The sequence below is a fragment of the Microcebus murinus genome, chromosome 11 (genome assembly GCF_040939455.1).
Source record: "Microcebus murinus isolate Inina chromosome 11, M.murinus_Inina_mat1.0, whole genome shotgun sequence".
Taxonomy (NCBI): domain Eukaryota; kingdom Metazoa; phylum Chordata; class Mammalia; order Primates; family Cheirogaleidae; genus Microcebus; species Microcebus murinus.
The window spans coordinates 840,523-858,732 of NC_134114.1; the positions used below are offsets into that span (position 1 = coordinate 840,523).

General features: G+C 63.3%; 1 protein-coding gene across 1 annotated transcript in view; it reads right to left on the reverse strand.

Moving 5' to 3' along the window:
* Positions 1–5,840: 5,840 nt before the first annotated feature.
* The window catches only part of LPCAT1 (lysophosphatidylcholine acyltransferase 1), a 43,088-nt gene continuing 30,718 nt past the window's right edge, over positions 5,841–18,210 (reverse strand). Inside the window, exons 10-14 of the mRNA XM_012774119.3 lie at positions 16,430–16,555; positions 15,867–16,020; positions 12,901–12,999; positions 10,667–10,808; positions 5,841–8,022 (exon numbers count right to left, since the gene is read on the reverse strand). Coding sequence (XP_012629573.1) covers positions 7,838–8,022; positions 10,667–10,808; positions 12,901–12,999; positions 15,867–16,020; positions 16,430–16,555 — 706 coding nt within the window. The 3' untranslated portion in view covers positions 5,841–7,837. The remainder of the gene's footprint in view (positions 8,023–10,666; positions 10,809–12,900; positions 13,000–15,866; positions 16,021–16,429; positions 16,556–18,210) is intronic.

Genomic DNA, 18,210 nt, shown 5'->3' on the forward strand with positions numbered 1-18,210 from the left:
GCGGCTCTGTCTGCCTGTAGATGAGGGCACACTCTGTACGATTTAATATTTCAAATTCATATCTAGGCCAGCACAGGGTGTGTTTTGTCGTCTGCTTTGTGTGTGCTTCAAACTGGAGCGAGTCAGTCCGTTTGGTGAACAGAGCCGTTCAAATTTTCTACATAATTACATCCCTCCCCGCCCATGGCTCTACTATTGCTGAGAAAACCGTGTTGAAATCTCCACCGATGCTGATCTATTTCTCCTTCTGATCCTGTCGTTTTTGCTTAAAACGTTTTAAGCTATGCGCATATACCTTTAAGATTATTGTGATTTCCAGTGGGAATTGGACCTTTTATCACCAATAAACAAACGTCTGTGCCTCACTCTGGTCTTTCTCCTAGTCTGAAAGTGCTCTTAGCGTGACCCCCATCTCGCCAGACCCACTGCTTTTGGCTGCGTTTGCAGGTTACAGATACGTTTCCCGTCCTGTTATTTTCAACCTGTGTCCAAACAGCCCACTTTTTATTTAGCCTGACACCTGTCACTTAGGAGTTTTCAGTCCGTATTTCATGTGCTAATATGATGGCATTAAGTGTACCGCTTTGCTATTGGTTTTAAGTTTGTGTTACCTGCCCTTGGGTCTTTTCTTCTTACTTTCTCGATTAGATTGGTTACATTGATATTTAAATCAACCAGACCTCTGGTTCTGTTTTCCTGGGCTGCGGACGACACGCACTGTGACCATCACAGTCTCAGACAGCGTGTGGACCAGCGCCCTGGGGTTCTGCGCCGTGTCCTCCGTCTCCGCCCGTGGGAGTTTGACCGCGTCGGCAACGCGTCATCCCAACGCTTGCTTATCTAGAAATGTCTTGCCTGGGTCTGGAAAGACATTCTTCCAGCTGAGAGTTCTCGGTTGACAGCGCTAGCGCCTGATCTTGGGGGAGCCCCCGACGGCGGAGTGGGTCGTCCTCCCCCTGCTCCTCGGCGAAAGCTCTCTCTCTCCCCGGTGGCTTTCCTCGTGCCCGCGTCACCGGTGGCTCCCGGCGCGGTGCTCCGCTGGGCCGCGCTGTGCTTTCGCGTGTTTATTCTGCCTGGTGCTTGCTGAGCGTCCGGACGTCCACGTTTACAGGCGTGGAAAATCCCGGCCATTATTTTGTCAAATACATTTTGTGTTCTGCCATCCCTGCCCCCCCATCCCCGGGGCTCCAGCTGCCCGCGGAGGACTCTCGGCCCTGCCCCGGAAGTCACGCCTCGCCTCTTCCGGCCCCTCTCCCGAGCTCCCGGGTCACACGCGGCCAGCTCTCCAGGCGCGCTGCTGTTTTCTCTCGCAGCGTCCAGTCCAGGGACAGCAGCGCGGTGACGTCGGGGTCGGCAGCGGGGTGACGTGGAGACGGCAGCGCGGTGACGTCGGGGTCGGCAGCGGGGTGACGTGGGGGACGGCAGCGCGGTGACGTCGGGGTCGGCAGCGGGGTGACGTGGAGACGGCAGCGGGGTGACGTGGGGGACGGCAGCGGGGTGACGTGGAGACGGCAGCGGGGTGACGGGGCGGCAGCGCGGTGACGTGGAGACGGCAGCGCGGTGACGTGGAGACGGCAGCGCGGTGACGTCGGGGTCGGCAGCGGGGTGACGTGGGGGACGGCAGCGCGGTGACGTCGGGGTCGGCAGCGGGGTGACGTGAGGACGGCAGCGCGGTGACGTCGGGGTTGGCAGCGCGGTGACGTCGGGGACGGCAGCGGGGTGACGGGGCGGCAGCGCGGTGACGTGGGGGACGGCAGCGCGGTGACGTGGGGGACGGCAGCGCGGTGACGTCGGGGACGGCAGGGGGGTGCCGTGGGGGGCGGCAGCGCGGTGACGTGGGGGACGGCAGCGCGGTGACGTGGGGGACGGCAGCGCGGTGACGTGGGGGACGGCAGCGCGGTGACGTGGGGGACGGCAGCGCGGTGACGTGGGGGACGGCAGCGCGGTGACGTGGGGGACGGCAGGGGGGTGCCGTGGGGGGCGGCAGCGCGGTGACGTGGGGGATGGCAGCGCGGTGACGTGGGGGACGGCAGCGGGGTGCCGTGGGGGCGGCAGCGCGGTGACGTGGGGGACGGCAGCGGGGTGACGTGGGGGACGGCAGCGCGGTGACGTGGGGGACGGCAGCGGGGTGACGTGGGGGACGGCAGCGCGGTGACGTGGGGGACGGCAGCGCGGTGACGTGGGGGACGGCAGCGGGGTGACGTGGGGGCGGCAGCGCGGTGACGTGGGGGACGGCAGCGGGGTGACGTGGGGGACGGCAGCGCGGTGACGTGGGGGACGGCAGCGCGGTGACGTGGGGGACGGCAGCGCGGTGACGTGGGGGACGGCAGCGGGGTGACGGGGCGGCAGCGCGGTGACGTGGGGGACGGCAGCGCGGTGACGTGGGGACGGCAGCGGGGTGCCGTGGGGGACGGCAGCGCGGTGACGTGGGGGACGGCAGCGGGGTGACGGGGCGGCAGCGGGGTGCCGTGGGGGCGGCAGCGGGGTGCCGTGGGGACGGCAGCGGGGTGACGTGGGGACGGCAGCGGGGTGCCGTGGGGGCGGCAGCGCGGTGACGTGGGGGATGGCAGCGCGGTGACGTGGGGGACGGCAGCGGGGTGCCGTGGGGGACGGCAGCGCGGTGACGTGGGGGACGGCAGCGCGGTGACGTGGGGGACGGCAGCGGGGTGCCGTGGGGGACGGCAGCGCGGTGACGTGGGGGACGGCAGCGCGGTGACGTGGGGGACGGCAGCGGGGTGCCGTGGGGGACGGCAGCGCGGTGACGTGGGGGACGGCAGCGCGGTGACGTGGGGACGGCAGCGCGGTGACGTGGGGGACGGCAGCGCGGTGACGTCGGGGACGGCAGCGGGGTGCCGTGGGGGCGGCAGCGCGGTGACGTGGGGGACGGCAGCGCGGTGACGTTGGCGCCTCTTCCCAGCAGAGTCACGCACACGGGGCCTCGCAGTGGGGACGGGGACTGACCCGCAGCGCAGGCTGACAAGCTGACAGGCTTGTCACGCGGCCACCGCCAAACTCCCGACCTGTGGGAAGCAGGGCCAGCCTCCGCCCCCGGTGGCTCCGCTCCCGGCGAAGACGGCCCCCGAGGCCTGCTGGTGACGCCGGACCCGCCCGGCACTGAGGGGCCCGTCTCCTCGTTGACACACCCGTCACACCCGCTCCGGAGACGGCCGGGTCTTCTCTGCCACCATGCTCATGCCGTGCCACCTCCCGTCACACTGCTGAGGAGTTGGTCGTGCGGCAAAGGCAGCGTGGCAGCGGCACGCGCGTGACGTCCGTCTCCCCAAGGCCAAGGTCCCCGCCACCCGGGGCGGCTGACCTGCTGGCACGGAGGGACGACCTCTGGGAACTTCACGCCTGGAGACAGCCGCACGGATGCCACCAGCGCACGGCGCCGTCTCACAGCCGAGCCCCGTCTGCGACGCCAGGGTGGGACCAGGAAGGGCTCTTGTCCCCACCACACCCAGCGGTCACCGCAGGGCGGTGCGTGTTGCTGTCAGGACATCCCGGCCCCTCCCGGGGGTGGCCCTCCCCTCGGGGTCTCGTGTCCGCCTGCTGCGTTCAGGCGTGGCCGTGTGGCCTGCTCTGGCCAACGACATGGGTGGGATTGACGTGTGCTCGTTCTGCAGGTAGCGTGTGGCTCGTCACCTCTCTTGTCCCTGTGCCATGTGACTGGCAGAGTCGGGGGGGGGGCTGCTCTGCCAGGCGTGAGGATGGTGACGCTGGCACTGAGCTGACCCGCCCCAGAAACCTGGGGAGAGCCCCTCTCTTTTGTGGCCCCCAAGTGCGGGGGGACGACTGTCACCGCAGCGGAGCTGGGCCACATGGACTGACGTGCCCACTCACGTTTCGTTGTTCTCCGTGACACTCGGCCCTTCTGCTCGACAGGTCTTAGTTCCCAAGGTGGGGACAGTCCTCCTGGGGCCACATGGCGTCCACTGCACCGCAAGCTCAGGCCGCCACCAGCTACGGGGCTGCTCATGCGGCTGATCGCGCAGGGAGGAGAGAGTCCTGCCTCGGATGGGATGACCTGCGCCAATGACAGGCTGCAATGACGGGCTGCTGCCACCATCTTCGGAACCCAGGACACTGGCCGGGTGCTTCTGGAAATTTTCATGACGAACATTGTGGCCGATAAAGGCAAGATGACGAAGGCTTCGGACACTGGGAGTGAATGTTGAATCTCTCACAAGGTACAGAACCCCGACCCCCCCAGCCGTAGGGGCCAAGGAAATGGGGGCAGGTTGCAGGAGGAGGGGCTGTCGCCACCAGCACAATCACACCAGCTTGTGTACACAGGCGGTGGCAAGTGTGCAGACCGTGCTCCCAGCTTGGTTTGGGGGTGAGTGCGCGTGTGTGCGTGCGTGTGAACTTGCGTGCCGTCTTGCTGGGGGTGAGTGCGCGTGTGTGCGTGCGTGTGAACATGCCTGCCATCTTGCTGGGGGTGGGTGAGTGCACGTGTGTGTGAGCAGCATGCCGTCTTGCTGGAGGTGAGTGCGTGTGTGCATGTGCGTGTGAACACGTGCCGTCTTGCCGGCCACGCACATTCCCACTCCCAGCAGCCTAGTTCTCCACACGGGGAACGTGGGTGGTGAGCTCCGGGACTTGGTTACTGTGTCAGGGACCACCAGGCGGATTTGGGACTGTCCCAGCACGAACGTCCCCCAGAGGGGACAGGAAGACTCCCAGGACTCTGGGCGGAGGTGCAAGCCTGTGTGTCTGGAGGAGCCGGCCCGGCAGCGTGTCAGGGACAGGCAAGGTTTCGCCTGCACGTGTGGGGTCTGGCCGGCTGCTGCAGGACGAGGGACCCCTCCCCTGGCTGCTTTCCGGTGGGGGTGGCGAGCGGGTGTGGTGGGTGGCGAGGGGACAGGCAGGGAGAGGGCGGGGCTGACCCTCCCCACCTCTGAGTTCTGACGGAGTTTCCTGAGCTGAAGGAGAAGCCGCGTTAACTCCCGTGGGAGAGCCGGGAGCGGGCTCGCTGCACCGTCACTCCTTCCTCCCAGCCTGGTTCCAACGCTGAGTGGCGGAGCGGAAAGCCCTGGAAGCCGAGGCACGCCAGGTGACAGCCACCCGGCGTCCCTCCTCCTCTGGCCTTTCCCAGCCGATGCCCAGCAAGAGCTTCCGGTCCAGCTTAGAACGTGACACGTCCAGAGCCTGTCTCTGTCTTACCTGTTCTTTGCTTAACAGACTTAAACATATTTAATCATTTTAAAAGGCAAAGCTCATTTATTATGTTAAAAGACGGCAAATGCATAAAAGCACAAAGAAGTGAATGAAAACTGAAATGTGATTTTGGTGCATTTACTTCCTCTCCTACCCGAGGGGTCAGGCAGGCCACGCAGACCCGAGCCGCCTGCCTGCCTCTCCGACCTGCTTTCCTGAACAGTGTAACTGTTATCCGATCCCTAGAGCTGGTGGCTACGTAAATTTGATTTTTCATACTGAGTTTCTGGGAGCATGACACATTAGCTCTATTTCTTTTACTCCTGTTTCTAAATCTTTTGCCGACTTACTAGGACTGAATGCAAGATCCCCTTTTTCTTTCTGCCTGACAAACGCGCTGAGGGCTCACATACTTCACCTGGAGAAACTGCGGGAATCAACTCACAGGGAGCGGCCGGCCACCCACATCTGGACCCTGAAAAGTGTCTGCTGCCACCCACGTGGGACCAGACCCTGCAGAGCGGCCCTTTGCCACCAGGAAGGCTCTGGCTGTAGAATTTCGATCGCTGTGTTTTCCCAACGTGCCAGAGCCCCAGTGGGAAGTACCTGGGCCGGTTACCGCGTAACAGACGTGTGCCGTCTTTCCATCAACCCCACGCAACACAACACGCCCCGGAGTACGCAAGACTGTAAGTTTTATTCATTCCACTGAAAATCCAAAGTTCTTTTTGAGGCCACCGGCCACGACCTCAGGTCCCCGAGGGGCCCTGCAGCCGGGCGGCGCCACGCGCAGGGGCGGACCCCACACTATGTACATTCACAGCTCTGAACGCCCGAGGGCTCCATGCTACTGCCCGAGAGAAAAGAGAATCAGGAGGAACAAACATCCACTCAAGTCTGTTGATCAGGGTTTTTTTTGTTTGTTTGTTTCCTGAAAACGCACGGTGGCGTTTCATGCAAAACCCGTCATGTGCAGACCTTTGGGGCAGGAAGCCGCCCGGCCCCCCCACCCCCAGAATATCTTAGTTTGTTGACCCCTTCATTGGCCGCTTATGGGCTTTTTCTCTTTTAGGAACGGACCTTTATGCACGTTGTATAGCTACAAAATAACTGCTGTTCGCTACTAAGGCTGCACTGGGGGGTCTTCTGAGCCCAGCGAGCCCAGACACTGGCTCTGCTCCCCGCCTGGCGGCCCCGGCGGGCAGAGCCCATGCGGGTCTCTCCGAGGTTAGTGTCGTCTTCTCCTGCACTTACTGGCCTGGCGGTCACTTTCCGCAGAGATGCCCCCAACACAAACACCGACTCATCTCAGAAATTAAAAAAAAAAATCAAAAACGTTTTTCCAAATAAACCCAGAGGCTTTGCTTTAGGAAACAAACTAAAGTCTACGATTATTATTGTGCTTTAGGGGTAGATTCTAATTATGCCGTAAAAAAACGATGAAAAAGGTGATGGCATGAAGCTAAAGGTCACGCCAACACGACCCCTTCCTTCCTAAGAGGGGACCCAGCACTCGCTCCCGGGGACACATGGGGGGGGGGCTGCAGGGAGGAGCCGTCTGGCGGCCAGACACCCTGTGGCCACACACGCCACGCCCCAAGCCCCGTCCTTCTACAAGCTACAGCTGCGCTCGCTGCTCCTCACAGAAGGTCAGCCCACTCGGGGCTGCGGCACCCCGGCACCCTGATCGCCATGGAAACCGGAGCGGAGGAGAGGAAGCAGCAGCGCTTCCAAGGGGACCTGCTGGCGGGAGAGGGAGGAACCACCGGTCTGGCCCGAGTCTCAGGGTCTGCCCGAGGCCCGGGAGCCAACATGCTGTTGACACGCCACGGCTGACTCCCGGCCGACACCCCGCCCAGTGCGCTCCACCGACATTCAGTGCCCGACTGCAGTTTAAGCTACGATGAAGTAGGCTGCGTTATATTCAAACAGAAATACCAAACTGGTAACGTCTATAAAAAAGAGGGGTATCTGAAAAGGATTAAGAAAAGCAGAAAAAAGTATTTTGGGGCCAGGAGCTTGTGGCCAAGCCTCCCCTGGCCCGAACGGGAGGGGAGGAGAGGGTTTATTTACCCGGTAGAGAGAGGCCCGACAGAGATTCAGGTCCAAGCCCTAAACAGCCTGGGATGCTATCAAAAAAAGGCCTATAAATAAATATTCTCTGACCCTAAAAGGAAAAATGAAGTAGAAAAACAATTTTCTTTTTTTTTTCTTTTTTAAAAATGTGGAATGTTTCCTGAAGTACCGAAATGAAATTTATAAAATACTCGTGAGTTCCCGCACAAATATAGAAATGTCTAAAAATCAGACGACGCACTGCCACGCTGCGGCCCACACAGGTGGGCGGGATTCCGCGGCCGGTCCGGTCCGGGTGCAGGTGTGTCGCGGGCGGAGCAGGCGCCCGCACCGGGGACTGACGGAAACCCAGGGCCGGGCGCACGGGAGCCCCGCCCAGGAGCCCCCGCCTACACCGGCAGTGGGGACCGACCTCGCTCTTCCCAAATCCTCCGCGCACGGCGGCGCCCCACACGCTGGCTCTGACGCGGAGCCTCTTCGCGAAGAAACAAACCAAACCCCAGTCTTCCGGAACCGGGCCGGAGGCGGCGCCGGACAGCAGAGCGGGAGCGAGGCCCGGACGCGCACACTGGCTCGCGGCCGCGTCTCTCCGCAGCGCGTCCTAGTCCAGTTTCTTGCGGAAAGGCCTCCTGCCAACGTCCGAGCTGTCGGGGCTGAAGTCAGTGCAGAAGCCGTTGGGGGTTGGGGCGGGCGGGGTCTGCGCGCGGCTGTCGAACTGCGTCTGGTCTGGGTACAGGTATTCCTCCGCGAAGCCGGGGTACAGTTCTGCGAATCGGCTGAAGTCGGCTGGAAAGACAAAGGCACCTTTGATGACCAGGGTCTGGGTGGGGGGAGAGCAAACGCCTGGAATGTGGGGGCTCTTTTCCCCGGGCCCTTGCGCCATGCATGCGACCTCCTCGCGCCCTCCCGGGGAGGGCTAGGCGCGCACTTAGCTTCTCTTTGCTGTGCGCTAAATCATCCCGAAGACACAGGGCAGGCCACCGTGCCCTTTCAGCTATTCCTGCTTTTGGGAAACTCTAAAGCAAGCTTGTGGTTTTGACTTCGGCAGATACCGTGTTTTCCCGAAAATAAGACAGGGTCTTATATTTATTTTTCCTCAAGAAGACACCCTAGGGCTTATTTTCAGGGGATGTGTTATTTTCCCCTCAAAGCCTCAGCTTGCAGCACGCACAGGACGGCCGGGACCTGACAGGGGGAGCGACCTTGTTGGTGGGGCTGCCCACACCTTTCCGGTCACCTCTGGGATAGCAGCTGTCACGATGGGGCAGAGGAGAAGGGCTGCTCGTCTTCTTGACCGGTCTGCGACGAAATGCATGGCTTGTGCAGATGCACTGCGTAGCCACACCCATCCCTAGGTCTTATTTTTGCGGTAGGGCTTATATCAGGGGTCCTCAAACTTTTTAAACAGGGGGCCAGTTCACTGTCCCTCAGACCGTTGGAGAGTGTGCACTGTGGGCCCGGGATGAGTCGGCTGCTAAGCAGGACAGGACAGGCAGCGGCGGCAAAAACACCCAGAGGGCCGGATACATCTGCTAGGCGGGCCGAGTGTGCTAGGCGGCCCACACGTGCCTCTCGGGCCATAGTTTGAGGACGCCTGGTGCAAATGCTTAGAAATCCTGCTAGGGCTTATTGTCTGGGTAGGTCTTATCTTCAGGGAAACACAGTACGCCCTGGGCACTTGGCACTTCTGGTTTAGGGGCGAGACCACGCGTCTGGGCAGTGATCTGGCTGCCTGGGGTGGGACCTACGGCTGGAGCACAGCAGCCCCGGGAACCAGCGGGCGAGGGCTGCCCCCCACATGCGCCCCCTAGGAGCAGAGGCGCGCTGGGCTCCGGCGTGCGGCACTGCAGAGAGGTTCTGGGCGCTCAGAGGACTGACACCAGGGCTGTAGGGACACTCAGAGCCCGGCCGCCTCGCAGGAACCCCCAGAATGGCTTTCACCGCCCAGGCTGCGTCACGTCCCAACTGGCCACATGTCCACACCAAGGTGCGGCGGCCACTTTCACCCTCTCACACACACACACACACACACACACACACACACACACACACGCGTCTGACACATGCACACCGCTTTAAAAACACAGCCAAGGCCGGGCGTGGTGGCTCACGCCTGTAATCCTAGCACTCTGGGCGGCTGAGGCGGGCGGATTGCTCGAGGTCGGGAGTTCGAAACCAGCCTGAGCGAGACCCCGTCTCTACTAAAAATAGAAAGAAATTAATTGACCAACTAAAAGTATATATACAAAAAAATTAGCCGGGCATGGTGGTGCGTGCCTGTAGTCCCAGCTACTTGGGAGGCTGAGGCAGGAGGATCGCTTGAGCCCAGGAGTTTGAGGTTGCTGTGAGTTAGGCTGACGCCATGGCACTCACTCTAGTCTGGGTAACAAAAGTGAGACTCTGTCTCAAAAAAAAAAAAAAAACACACACAGCCAAACAAGACGTGAAGGGCAGCCATTTCAGAGCCGTCCTCTGTCTTCTGAGCAAATGCCTGCTCGGTCTGCGGCTTGTTTACAGGGATGACACAGGCTAGCTTAGAAACAAGCAGGGCTGCCACTGCCCAGACTCTCGCCCTCCTGCCTGCTCCGGGCGCCCTCCTCGGACCCAAGCGTTTCCCTGAGAGTCGGCCCAGCCCTTCCACCTCCCGGACTCCCCACGCCGGTTTGTTTTCTCACGTGAGGCTTCGAGGGGGCGGGAACATGCAGAGAAATACCCGCTGAGGGCTGGGGCCGGGCGAGGACCCGGCTGGAGTCTGACCCACCTCAGCCTCGGGGACGCCTCCCCTGCTCACACTCCCGGGAGGGGTTGCTGGGCAGGGAGGGGGCGCCGGGCAGGGAGGGGGCGCCGGGCAGGGAGGGGGCGCCGGGCAGCGTCTGCCGGCTGTGCATGGCAGTTCACAGAATCGTGTGGCCAAGCATCACCGGCAAGGTGAGCTACTCTGGGGAGAAGACCACCCCACCGCGCATCTGCAAGGGCTCCGGGGCACTTGCCTCCCCGTGACCTCTTTCCTGCCAGACCCCCGGGCGAGGGGGGACTCTCTACCCAGAGCCCTGGCTGCCGGTGACAAGGCCAGCACCTCCGAGGGACAGGAGACCCCGCAGCGAGCCAGCTCCATGGGCCCGACATGGATGTCCCTCCCTCCCTCCCCCTGGGGAGCCCTGACCCGGACAAGAGGGCCACAGCCTCTGCAGGCGGCGTCTGCAGCGGGGACGGAGCTTCAGAACTGGGCTTGGCATTCGGTGCTACGAGCTGCCCGAAGAAATCAGATTTGAAAGCTCCTGGCCACCCGGCCAGGTTTCAGGAAGGACCTCTCTCCTGGGGAATTTCTGTGCTGCTGCAGGGGACGCAGGGCAGCCTGGTGCTGGCCCCTGGGGACCCCCCGCCGGGACACCCAGGCCACCCTCGGCGTCACCCCACTCCCGCCACTCACCGAATGTGATCGTGCCCTTCTCCTCCTCGTCGATGGCTCGGAAGAGGTCGGTCACGGAAAGCTCCGCCACGCCCAGGGCAGTCTTGAGGATGCAGGACAAGGCGTCCTCGTCTAAGCTGCCATCCTCCGGGGACCCGTACATCTGCAAGGCGAAGCGGGCGTCACCTCGAGGCCCCCGCCTCTGCGTGGCCAGGGCGGCTCTGGCCCTGGCGCCTCCAGCTGTCCCCCTTCTCAGAGCTGCCGGGTACCATGGGCCAGGTGGCCCGAGGGCTCGGACGCTGCTGACCGGCCACGAAGACCAATGAGCAGATGCATAAGCTCAGCGCGGCCACTTCCCGGGCACAGACGTGCCAGAGAGGGGCGGGTTTCGGGTTCCCCCCACGCTCCCTGCCTTGGGGGACCCGGCTACAGGGAACACGTGCGCAGGCACAAGCAAGCGACGGCTGTCGGAATCCCACGGCTCCGGAGCCCGCAGGGAGAGAGCAGAGCGAGGGGCAGACTTGAGACGGCAGAGGGGAGGTGGGGGCTCCCGCACGGCCGGGACTCAAGTGCTACCCTCAGCCTCAGTCTCCCCCTCCTGCACCTACGCTGGAGGCGGCTCCCGGCCCTCTGCTCGCCCACGCCTGGGCCGCTCCCGAGCCGGGGCTTCCCTCCCCGCTTCACAAGGACCCTGTGCCTGGGGACACCAGGCTCACCCGCTCGGCACCCACCCTGCCCATGCAGTCCCCCAAGAGCAGGGGGCCTCAAACTTTTTAAACGGGGAGCCAGTCCACTGTCCCTCAGACCGCTGGAGAGTGCGCAGTGTGGGCGAGTCGGCTGCTAAGCAGGACAGGCAGCAGCGGCAAAAACACCCAGAGGGCCAGATAAACATGCCAGGCGGGCTGCGTGTGGCCTGTGGGCCGTAGGTTGAGGACGCCTGCCCAGGAGGCTCTTCCGTGGCCCTGCAGCTGCGTGTTCCTTTCTCGCCTCCTCCGTGGGTTCCCCCAGGGCCCGACTGCGCCCAGCCCCTCTCGGTTCCGCCCCTGGGCTGCCTCAAGCCCTCCCGAGGCCCAGCTCGGGGCAACCTGGTGGTGACCGTCCTCCCCACCCCCATCCGTGTCACCCGCACCGTCACCCCGTCTGTTCTCCCTGTCCGGGGCACGGTGTCCCCGGGCTCCCCCGACCCTGCCCCCCCCCAGGCTCACTGCCTCCCGCCACACGCCTGCCTTCTGAGGGTTCCCACCAGGTTCCCGCCTAGATGTGGTCGCCACGGCCAGGTGTCTGCCCTGCTCTGCAAGAGACGCTGCACCCGGAACCTGGCAGTGCACCACGCGGCGCTCAGGGATCTTGCCCGTGAGAACCACGCCTGCCTGCAGGTGGTGCCAGCCCCGTAGACGGCTGGGCCCTACGCCCTGTGCACGCTGAGACGCAAACCGAGCCTGCCCCATCCGCCACCGTCATTCTGTACAGACGCTACTCGATGACCCTGGGCAGGTGCTGGTGGGTGGGGGGAGCTGGCGGGGCTCGGGCCCTGGGAGGAGGCGCTCCCTCAGATGGGGGCTGCCAGGTGTTGACATCATGCAGTGAGCTCCCTGATGTGATGGGCGTGAGCCGCCTTCGCCTGTGGGGACACCCGTGTGTGCTGGGGCCAGGCGCAAGAGAAGGGCGTCTCGGAGCAGTGAGACAAGCAGCTTCCTGACTCGTACATCGGGCCCTTGGGAATCTGGCTAACGTGAGTCGCACCTACCCGGAGACCCTGAGGGAACCGTGTCTCTGGACAGGCAAAGCTGGCCCAGCTCCACCCCAGTGAGACAAGCCCTGGGGGGTTCCCGGGAGTCTCGGGTGGGCCAGGACCCCAGAGCCGCCCCCGTGGCAAATGGCCTGGCACTGGCATGTCGCACCCTCGGGGTTCAGCTGGGGCGGCAGCTCCTGAGCCCCGAGACAGGCTGATGGGCGGGCTGTGGTGGGAGATGACGAGGCGTGTGGGCCCCGGGTTACACGTGCCGACACTCAGTGCATGGTGGCATGACGCCCGCCAGCCCCGCCCAGGCACCCCAGGACCCGGAGGGACCCCAGTCCACGTCTCTGTCGCGAGTGTGGACGGCTCACTTCAGAGAGCACAGCGGCACATGCTCGGGGACAACAGCGCGGCGGGCGGCCAGCTTATCTCCCGACAGGCACCCGCGAGGCGGCCCCCAGGCCCGGCGTGGCCGCGTCTCCCGTCCCGCGTCAAACCCAGGAAGGGTCGCACTTGCCTTGAACGCCAGCCGGATGGTGTCCAGGGTCTGGGCGGGCCGGCAGACCACGGACAGGGCCACCACGTACTCCCGCAGGTCCACCTTGCCGCCGCCGCCCTGCGGGGAGAGGCTGTCAGGGCTGCGTGGCCGGCGCCACCGAGGGCCACCCAGCCCCGCCCACGTGAACCACGCGCGGGACGCGCAGCGGGAGAGCGTCCGTGACCCTCCAGCCGCAGTCTCCACGGTCTCCGTGCCGCGTGCTTTCTGGGCCGCTCTCCAGCTCTGACACGCCACGCGGCGCTTCTCAACAGAGCGCACGGGAAGTGAGGGCCGTCACCTGCGACGCGCGTCAGAAGACGGCAGCAAACGCGAGGCCGCGGGGCTCTGAGCACCCGTCTAGCCCGGCACGCGGCTGAGCCAGAGCCTGCGGCCAGCCTGGCACGGCAGCTGCGGTGCTCCCTGGTGGTGCTCCCCGGCGCTCCCAGGACGCGCTCGAGTCTCCTGCGGGGTGGCCCGGCACGGTGTGGCGCCAGGGCCAGCCGGGGCGCTGGGGGGGGGGGTGCTCCTCTGAGGGCCTCGCGGACGGTCGGGACACGCCTGCAGGCCTGCACCCAGGACAGGGCCACCCACCAGGGAGCACGCAGCGGGAGGAGCACCTGCGGCGGAGGGAGGACTCCCTGGGCAGAGAGGAGGAGGTGAGGAGCACTCCGGGGTGGAGGGAGGACTCCCTGGGCAGAGAGGAGGAGGTGAAGAGCACTCCAGGGTGGAGGGAGCACTCCAGGGTGGAGGGAGGACTCCCTGGGCAGAGAGGAGGTGAGGAGCACTCCAGGGTGGAGGGAGGACTCCCTGGGCAGAGAGGAGGAGGTGAGGAGCACTCCAGGGTGGAGGGAGGACTCCCTGGGCAGAGAGGAGGAGGTGAAGAGCACTCTGGGGTGGAGGGAGGACTCCCTGGGCAGAGAGGAGGAGGTGAGGAGCACTCCAGGGTGGAGGGAGGACTCCCTGGGCAGAGAGGAGGAGGTGAAGAGCACTCCAGGGTGGAGGGAGCACTCCAGGGTGGAGGGAGGACTCCCTGGGCAGAGAGGAGGAGGTGAGGAGCACTCCGGGGTAGAGGGAGGACTCTGGGCAGAGAGGAGGAGGTGAGGAGCACTCCAGGGTGGAGGGAGGACTCCATGGGCAGATAGGAGGAGTGAGGAGCACCAAATGGTAGAGGGAGGACTCCCTGGGCAGAGAAGTGAGGAGCACCCTGGGGTGGAGGGAGGACTTTGACACAGCTGTTGCCCCTCTACCCCGTGTGAACCACAGCCGTAGGAGCAGGGTGGGGCACACGCAGGTCCCTGGGGCTCTTCTCAGGGGGCAGGGCCACTTCCCCTGCGGCAGCCCCACACCGCCTCGAGGCCTGGGCACGGGGTGCGGGCGCGCTGGTGCAGGCAGCGAGTAGGTGCTGACCCAGCACCGTGAGCCCCGCTCTGGGAGGCGCCTGGCCTCGAGAAGAGGCCCCGTGGGTGGCCCGCAGGACACTCTCCCCCCCAAAGATCACTGTGAATTTGAAGCAGCAGAAAGCACAAAATCAACCACACACCCTGTCGTGAGTTTCCCGGGAACGCTACCCACGGAATCGGCATCCGCTGTTGCGTCTCTAAACCCGCGCCGGGAAGCACGGAGTGGAAACGCAGCCATAGCCGCCGCCCCTGCGGACGCCACCCGCACCAGACGCAGCTAGAGCTGCCTTCGTGCCGGGCCGTGCACAGCCGCTGGTCTGCAGTGGGGCCGCGGGTCACGGCGAGGGCTGCGGGTCAGTGGACGAGGCCCCAGTGTATGCGACCTGCAGACCCACGGGAGCCCGCTGGGCCCCAGCCACCGCCCTGCTCCTGCGGCCCACCTGAGCCCACGCCGCAGCTGCTCCTTGTTGGTCCCGAGAACACACCGTGTCGTCTCAGAGGACACGCCGTGATGCCATGCAAGGCGTGCCACGGTGTGGTCACGCGGGACATGCCGTGTCATCACAGAACATGCTGTGTTATCACAGACAACACGTCATGTAACACAGGACACACCGTGATGCCATGCAAGGTGTGCCACGGTGTGGTCACTCGGGACATGCCCTGTCATCACACAGAACATGCTGTGTTATCACAGACGACACGTCATGTAACACAGGACACACCGTGATGCCATGCAAGGTGTGCCACGGTGTGGTCACGCGGGACATGCCCTGTCATCACACAGAACATGCTGTGTTATCACAGACGACACGTCATGTAACACAGGACACACCGTGATGCCATGCAAGGTGTGCCACGGTGTGGTCACGAGGGACATGCCGTGTCATCACACAGAACATGCTGTGTTATCACAGACGACACGTCATGTAACACAGGACACACCGTGATGCCATGCAAGGTGTGCCACGGTGTGGTCACGCGGGATGTGCCAGGGCTCAAGGAGCCCTCCACGCACACCCCCACAGGGCCCACGGCACACGTATTGCTACCGCAACACAGACACGCAGGAGAGACCAGGCGTGGCGGTGACTGGCGGGCGTGGCTGCCTGCCCCAGCCCGTGTGCTGCCCACACCTTCCCGACCCTGAGGCCACCCACGTTTCCGGAGCCATGATAACATGATGGGACCACGTGATGGGACCGGGCAGGGCTGGTCTGGCGGGGCACTGTCACCAGATGGCCAAGGAGGGGACACGGCATTCAGAAGGCCTGGCCAAGCTGGCCAGCGGTGGCTGGGGGGGTCCCGTGGGGCTGGCAGGATGGACACGGCCTTTTGGCGCCATCAGGCCTCTTAGTTTAGTCTGAGTAAAATCTCCAAGAACGGCACGTTCATCAGCAAAGGGCACAACACGGGGGGAAACACCCATGGTGAGTGGCCCCTAGGGTGGCCCCCAGCTTCCGGAACTGTCTAAAGCACGTTTCGCCACAGCGCACACAGCTGACAGGCTGACAGTCAGCGGCCCGCACGCCTGCCCAGCCCCACCTCGTCAAACAGCGAGAACATGTCCTCCAGCGTGTCGGACACGGGCACCTCCAGGTACGCCGCGAACTCGGGGACCCCGATCTTCTCTCCTCTCCTCATCTTCGCGCTCTCTGAGTATTTGTCCAGATCTTTTTCAAGCTTTTCTGGTTTTAGCCTGGGGGGGAAAACCGCAGAATGCCAGCAAGAGAGTTACTGTGGTGTTTTAAGACTCGTCAAAATGTTAACCTTGTATACACAGTAGCAGGTGAGTCGTCAAGAGTGGGCACTCTGATGTCGTCTGGGCGTCTGCTGGGTGTCCCGCCCCTGGGGTCCCGGGGCGCCCTTGGGCCGGTGGTCGGGACGCACAGCGGCCACCTGGGGCGCGCGGGGCCCTTGCACAGAGCTGCTGCCAATCTCGAGCTTTAAAGACACTTCTATGTGAACCGGAGTCGATATTTGGAAACCAAAACCCAGACTAAGGCGTTGCTAAGAACTGTTTCCTTAACTGCCTGCCTCGGCCTCCGGCGGCCTCGGCTGGGCCTCGCAGCCCTGGTTCCGGTCCTCGCTTGGGGGACGGGACTCACCCCAGGCCCCGCACCAGCCGCGCAAATTCCAGGAGGCAGGTGTCGGCGGGGAGCCGGAGCTGTCCTTCCGCCAGGGCCAGCTGGCAGTCCTCAAACGTGTAGTCTGTCACGGAGACGCCCAGGGCCCTGCGAGAGAAGGCGGGAACCCGTCAGCCTGGCCCGGAGACGGCCCGTCCCACCGGTCCCTGGGAGCAGCTGTGCACAACCTGGTCACCTGCCCCCCGCCCCAGGCACAGGGCGGCCCGCTGGCCACCTGCCCACGCCCAAAGGAAAGTTCTAGAAATGGAAGAGGGCAGCAAGGGCGCCAAAACACAGCAGAGGCGCACGCTTTGCAGGGCACCACGTGGGTCTCTCCTAAATCAACTCTGAGAACAGAAGTCCCTGCAGTGGCCACTGATCGCACGTGGCCCATCTCGCTCCGGGACCAGCACGTGTCTACGCCGTGGCGTGGTCCACCCACAGAGCATGCACGTGTTGAAAGGTGCTTCCTCCCTCAGTGGAATCCAGACAGAAGCAGCTTTATCTGCCCAGTAAACAACGCTTTCACTGAGGTTTCAGCGTTTGTTACTTTGCAGTCCGCATAAAACATTATTATTATTTTTTGAGACAGAGTCCCACTCTGTAGCCTGGGCTAGAGTGCCGTGGCGTCAGCCTAGCTCGCAGCAACCTCAAACTCCTGGGCTCAAGGGATCCTCCTGCCTCAGCCTCCCGAGTAGCTAAGAACTACAGGCATGCGCCACCATGCCTGGCTAATTTTTTCTATATATTTTTAGTTGTCCAGCTACTTTCTTTCCATTTTTTGTTTTTTAGTAGAGGCAGGGTCTCACTCTTGCTCAGGCTGGTCTCGAACTCCTGAGCTCAGATGATCCTCCCTCCTCGGCCTCCCAGAGTGCTGGGATGACAGGCGTGAGCCACTGCGCCCGGCCAATTCTTAAGTTACACATTAAAAAAAGAAATTAATAGGAACACAGGTGGGGCCAAGATGAAAGTGAGAGTCGTGACTAGAACAGGTTTCCCGAGAGGAGAAATCACCTGATGGCTGTCAGAGAATCAGGCCAATTTCCTGCAGAAAAGCCCCGGGGGGCCCAGGGCTCAGCCAGTGGCATCGCCCTCAGTCAGGAGGGAAACGGACCCTCCCCGCAGGAGAAAACCGGCAGGAAGACCTTTGGAAACTAGCCTGAAGACACGTCTGACTAACAGCAAATCCTCGTCCAGCCCAGTTTTGAGGGGTTCGCCGGCCCCCTGTAAACCACCACTCTCCCCTCCCCCCACCAGCACAGTAGAGGCGATTTCCAGCAATTCCAGCAGAAAAAGTCTCGGGCAGCAGAAGAAACTCCCGCTGGAGTCCGCTTTCCTGTTTAAGTGACGCTGGGGAAGGCCGGGTGGGAGGGAGCTGCTGAAAGACCCCAGCCCCTCAGGAGAAGGGGTGCACCCCCAGCTGAGCCGGATGGACCAGCACCAGGCTGACCCCCAGCCCTGACCTCAGAGGAAGAGATGGGCCAGAGGCCGCCCCCAACCCCCTACCCAACCCCTCCCCAGTGGGCGCCCCCGGGAGGAGCCACGGGCACCACCGTGGCTTTGGGCAGGAGACGCCGTAAGAGAACCTACGGGAGCCCTGCAACCCCTGGCTGAGTCTTGTCGCACGTGTTCTCTTCCTCCCGTGTCCTAAGGGGCAGCCGGTGCCACAGCGGAAGCTCGGGCACAAGGGGCTGGGCGGGCCTGTCTGCTCCGGCTAAAGGATCGTGTCCCCGTTTCTGTTCTCGGGGCACATGCTCTGGGAG